This window comes from Symphalangus syndactylus, chromosome 12 (assembly GCF_028878055.3).
Source record: "Symphalangus syndactylus isolate Jambi chromosome 12, NHGRI_mSymSyn1-v2.1_pri, whole genome shotgun sequence".
In the NCBI taxonomy this organism is placed as follows: Eukaryota; Metazoa; Chordata; class Mammalia; order Primates; family Hylobatidae; genus Symphalangus; species Symphalangus syndactylus.
This window is the reverse complement of record NC_072441.2, coordinates 84125699-84131698: the sequence shown is the minus strand read 5'-3', so window position 1 is coordinate 84131698 and position 6000 is coordinate 84125699. Positions and strand designations below refer to the sequence as shown.

General features: G+C 43.7%; 1 protein-coding gene across 5 annotated transcripts in view; it reads right to left on the bottom strand.

Annotated features, from left to right (window-relative positions):
• Positions 1-2370: 2370 nt before the first annotated feature.
• DAP3 (death associated protein 3) overlaps positions 2371-6000 on the bottom strand; it is a 57232-nt gene continuing 53602 nt past the window's right edge. For all 5 annotated transcript variants that reach the window (XM_063626828.1, XM_063626827.1, XM_063626831.1 and 2 more), the window contains 2 exons: positions 3829-3946; positions 2371-2743 (listed from right to left, as the gene is read on the bottom strand). In XM_063626828.1, coding sequence (XP_063482898.1) covers positions 2658-2743; positions 3829-3946 — 204 coding nt within the window. In that variant the 3' untranslated portion in view covers positions 2371-2657. The remainder of the gene's footprint in view (positions 2744-3828; positions 3947-6000) is intronic.

Here is a 6000-nt window from a genome sequence, read left to right as displayed (position 1 = left end):
GTCTCAAAATAATACTAATAAAAACATAAACTTTAGGTCAGTTTCCCTTTTTTATTTCCTTTTTGTTTTTTGAGACAGGGTCTTACTCTGCAGCTGAGGATGAGCAGTGGCATGATCACGGCTCACTGAAACCTCAACCTCTGGGGTTCAAGTGATCCTCCTGCCTCAGCCTCCCAAGTAGGTGGAACTACAGGCGCACACCACCACCATACCTGGCTAATTTTTGTATTTGTTGTAGAGCCTAGGCTTCTCCATGTTGCTCAGGCTGGTCTCAAACTCCTAGGCTCAAGTGATCTGCCCACCTCGGCCTCCCAGGGTGCTGAGATTACAGGCATGGACCACCGTGCTTGGTCAGTTTTCCAGTTTTGCAAAAAACCTGCTGAAATTTTGATAATGATTGCATTGAATCTATAGGTCAATATAGGAATAACTGCCATCTTATTATTGAATACTCCAATCAATGAACATGGAGTATCTTTCCATTTAGTTAGATCTTTTAAATTATCATCAGGAATATGGTTTCTAGGCCGGATGCGGTGGCTCACGCCTGTAATCCCAGCACTTTGGGAGGCCGAGGCGGGCGGATCACGAGGTCAGGAGATCGAGACCATCCTGGCTAACACGGTGAAACCCCGTCTCTACTAAAAATTCAAAAAATTAGCTGGGCGTGATGGCAGGTGCCTGTAGTCCCAACTACTCGGGAGGCTGAGGCAGGAGAATGGTGTGAACCCAGGAGGCGGAGCTTGCAGTGAGTCGAGATTGCGCCACTGCACTCCAGCTTGGGCGACAGGTTTCTAGTGTACATTTAGCAGTTATTTTGTTCAAGTTATTTATTTATTAGAGATTGGGTCTCACTCTGAGGTTTTGCCATATTGCGTCGCCTGGGAAACCAAGCTACATTCTGTCTCTACCGAACACTAAAAAATTAGCCAGGTGTGGTGGCACACACTTGGGTTCCCAAGTTACTTGGGAGGCTCAGGTAAAAGGACTGATTGAGCCCAGGAGTTGGGGCTGCAGTGAGCTGTGATCATGCCACTGCACTCCAGCCTGGGAGACAGGGCAAGACTGTCTCTTAAAAATATATAAATATAAATTAAAAATATATTTGTATATATAAAATATATAGAACATATATAATACATGTACATAATATATAGGACCCAATATTATGAGTAATATACTATATATTGTCATATACAATATATAATATACAACCTATTAGTATATTACTTTGATAACAACATATTGCTATCAAAGTAAATATATTTTTAATATATATCAAAGTAACAACATATTAATAGTAATACTTATACATTATATATTATATATACATATAACAGACATTATACATGATATAGATATCATGTGTGTGTATATATATATATACGATTTTTTTTTTTTTTTTGGAGACAGAGTCTCTATCAATCACCCAGGCTGGAGTGCAATGGCATGATCTCGGCTCACTGCAACCTCTACCTCCTGGGTTCAAGCGATTCTCCTGCCTCAGCCTCCCGAGTAGATGGGATTAGAGGCATGTGCCACCACCCCCGGCTACTTTTTGTATTTTTAGTAGAGATGGCGTTTCACCATGTTGGCCAGGCTAATCTTAAACTCCTGACCTCAAGTGATCTGCCCGCCTCGGCCTCCCAAAGTGCCAGGATTACATGCATGAGCCACCACGCCTGGCCATGTATATATTTATGTAGTATTCTATCTCTAGGATTTGGTAACAGAAATTCCTTTTAGAAAAGCACTGGGAGAAAGGGAAGATACCTGATTTTCCATTATTGTTATTCCTCATACCTATGTGGGATTCGTTCCAGGACCCCACTTCCCCCAGGTAGCAACATCCTTAGATGCTGAAGTCTGTCATGTAAAACAGTACAGTATACTTTTATTTATTTTTTTTTTATTTGTTCGTTTGTTTTGAGACGGAGTCTTGCTCTGTTGTCCAGGCTGGACTGCAGTGGTGCAATTTCGGCTCACTGCAACATCCGCCTCCCAAGTTGAAGCAATTCTCCTGTCTCGGCCTCCCGAGTAGCTTGGATTACAGGTGCATGCCACCGTGCCCAGCTAATTTTTGTATTTTTAGTAGAGACAGGTTTTCACCATGTTGCCCAGGCTGGTTGCAAACTCCTGAACTCAAGCAGTCTGCCTGCCTTGGGCTTCCAAAGTGCTGGGATTACAGGCATGAGCCACTGTGCCCAGCCAGCAGTGAATTTTGACATGCTGAATTCCATAAAGCTTCAACAGAACCACTGGAAATTTCGGTAGAATTGATCTCTTCTGACCTGCAACAAGAGGAATATCAGAGAAATGCAATTTGGCCAATCTAAAGACTCCTTCCATATTATTAATCTAACACAACACTTTAGAAAGATATTTTATTTTTTAGGAAAAGAGCCATAATTATCTTAAATGTGAAAAACCACATCCAATAAACTGATATAAAGTTTCAGGAACAATGGAATATCTTATTGTCACACATTCACAGTGAAACCCATTTTAATGCAGGTCCAGAGCCAACTGCAGTCCTGTCCAGTCCCATAGGTACAAGGGCCTGGCTCCTCTTCCTGTGTACTGCCCCACTTCCTCATCTTACTGGGTCCAGCCTAAAGCAGATGTCCACTGTCTTCCTTATATGCCGTGATCGTGGCTTAGAGGTAGGCACAATGCCGCTCCAGCAGCGAGGGGTTCGCGTTACTTAGGAACAGCAGCTCTTTTTTCCCTTCTTCTGTAGGAGCTAAAATGGAGACAAACACAGGTAAGTGGCAGTTTCCTCCTGCTGCACTGTGTTCCCCAGAAAATCGTGTAGTCAGAGGCTACCATATCCAAATTATGTTCTGAGGTAATTATCATCTCCCAAGAGATCTTACTTCTAGACTCTCACCCCAACAAGCTACTGTTCTTTTGTATGCATTATTTCCTTTTCTGTGTCTACTCCTCCAATCCAGCATGGAGCTCTCCCTCCACTCCAAGAGTGTCTTCTGGACTTCAGGATTTTGTGACATCTCCCAACTCTTAGAAATCTGTCTATTGTGCGTCCCAACTTAACATGCTATAGTAAGTCTTACACTCTTCACTGTACTCCTTTAATAAGCTATTCCAAATAATATTTTTTTTTTTTTTTTGCTTTTTTCAATAGAGATGGGGTCTCACTATATTGCCCAGCCTGGTCTCAAACTCCCGACATCAAGTGATCTTCCCACCTTGGCCTCCCAAAGTGCAGATTATAGGCGTTAGCCACTGCACCAGGCCTCCAATTACTATTAACTCTATTATCTAGTGATAGAGCAGCCTTAGCTTGTCTTCTATATCCCCTCTCATATTCAAAGTCAAGGGCAAATAAATGAACAGATGGAATGCTTTCAGTCAGAGTAGATGAAATATAGTGCTGAAAGTTAATTTCTGTACATATACTAGGACAGGTGTGGCAAAGATTTACTTAGGTGCTGGAGTAGCCCTCACACAGTATGAATTATTCTGTGGGTGTCCCAGCATAAGTCTCTCAAGTGAAGTCTGTTGAATGAATAAATTCAATAAGGAGAATGTGGCAGGAACCCAATTACCTGGAAACTCTGCCCAGTGGATGGCGTTGGCTTTGTTCCCTTATCATGGAAAATTTAGGGATAAAATCTCTTTTGTAAATTAAACCTTAACCACCTCCCACCCACCTTTCTGTACCATTTATCAGCCAGAAAGAAGTCAAGATAAAGGATAAAGTACAAATTAGAGGCTGTTGTTAAGGGAAGAAGAGATCAAGGCTCTGACTGAGTGGGATTCTACTGTGATCACAAAGCCCTGATAGGAAAAAACTAAATGATGGACCTTTCTCATGTTGAAGCCAGTTGTTTTCCAAATAATACTGAATACAACTTTCAAATTCCTTTGGGTTATAGTTGGAAACCAGGATGGGAATAAAGGGATCCAGGGCATCAAATCCTTCCTGGTGAAGAAAAAGGATCAGGAAACATATTAGTTAAGGGACAAAGCACCAGACAGACAAACTCTGCTTAAGCACTTTGAAGGCAAGGTCTTTGTTTTTCTTCTATGTAACTCTGCTTCTCATTCTCTGGCAACATTGCCTGATACAGGACTCCACATATGGTGGCTGGTACTCGTGCTCTACCTGGCCACAAATACTATATATTAAAAAGAGGTGGCTGGGCACAGTGACTCACGCCTGTAATCCCAGCACCTTGGGAGGCTGAGATGGGCGTATTGCTTGAGCCCAGGAATTCCAGATGAGCCTGAGCCATGTGGTAAAACCCAGTCTTGACAGAAAATACAAAAATTAGCCAGGATTGGTGCTGCCGGGAGGCTGAGGATTGCTTGAGACCGGGAGGTTGAGATTGCAGTGAGCTGCGATTGCTCCACTACACATACTGTCACAGTATGGGTGACAGAGTAAGACCATGTCTACACATACACACACAGAAAAAGGCAATGCTTGAGGAGGCAGATGCTACTTGTGTGAATACACACACATACACGCACACACACACACACATACATATTATGTGTATGTATTTTGGACAGTTCTGACTTTTGAAACAAAGTTAATGTTTCATATTTTCAAAGGAATATGGTGGCTCATGCTGGTAATCCCAGCACTTTGGGTGGCCAAGGAGGGCAGATCGCCTGAGGTCAGGAGTTCGAGACCAGCCTGGCCAACATGGTGAAAATACTAAAAACACAAAATTACTGTCTCTACTAAAAATACAAAAGTTAGCCGGGCACGGTGGCTCATGCCTGTAATCCCAGCACTTTGGGAGGCTCAGGTGGGCAGATCACAAGGTCAGAAGTTCAAGACCTGCCTGGCCAATATGGTGAAACCCCATCTCTACTAAATTACAAAAATTAGCCAGGCGTGGTGGCATGCACCTGTCGTCCTAGCTACTCGGGAGGCTGAGGCACAAAAATTGCTTAAACTCAGGAGGTGGATGTTGCAGTGAGCCGAGATTAAGCCACTGCACTCCAGCCTGGTGACAGAGCAAGACTCCATCTCAAAAAAAAAAAAAAAGCTAGGCGTGGTGATGCATGCCTGTAATCCCAGCTACTTGGGAGGCTGAGGCAGGAGAATCACTTGAACCTGGGAGGTGGAGGTTGCAGTGAGCCGAGATTGCACCACTGCACTCCAGCCTGGGTGACAGAGCAAGACTTCACCTCAAATAAAATAAAAAATAAAAATAATGGGAAAAATACTCTAGATGGAAACAAATGAAGCAATCAAACTGTATTTCTTTTTTTTTTTATTTTCTTGAGACTGAGTTTTGCTCCTGTTGCCCAGGCTAGAGTGCAATGGCGTGATCTCGGCTCACTGCAACCTCTGCCTCCTGGGTTCAAGCGATTCTCCTGTCTCAGCCTCACGAGTAGCTGGCATTACATGCCTGCGCCACCATGCCCAGCTAATTTTTTGTATTTTTAGTAGAGACAGGATTTCAACATGTTGGCCAGGCTGGTCTTGAACTCCTGACCTCAGGTGATCCACCCACCCTGGCCTCCCAAAGTGCAGGGATTATAAGTGTGAGCCACTGCGCCCGGCCCAAGGAACTTGTTTTTTTCTTTCTTTTTCACTGTCGCCCAGGCTGGAGTGCATTGGCACATCTCAGCTCACTGCAACCTCTGCCTCCCAGGGTCAAGCGATTCTCCTACCTCAGCCTCCGGAGTGTCTGAGTGTCTTTTTGGTAGAGACGGGGTTTCACCATGTTGCCCAGGCTGGTCTAGATCTCCTGACCTCGTGATCTGCCCGCCTCGGCCTCCCAAAGTGCTGGGATTATAGGCGTGAGCCACCGCGCCCGGCCTGAGAGCTATCAAATCTGAAACTACTTTTCATATATTCTAGTATTGAGCTAATAAGCAAATATAATATGGCTACTGGCAGCAGATTTCTCATTATTTTAGATTAGAGTTACAGATATGGAAAGGGTATAATGACTGCTGTGATGCTAGCATGGAATTGGCTACCAGTAGGAACTCATAGTTTTTTAATATGATTAG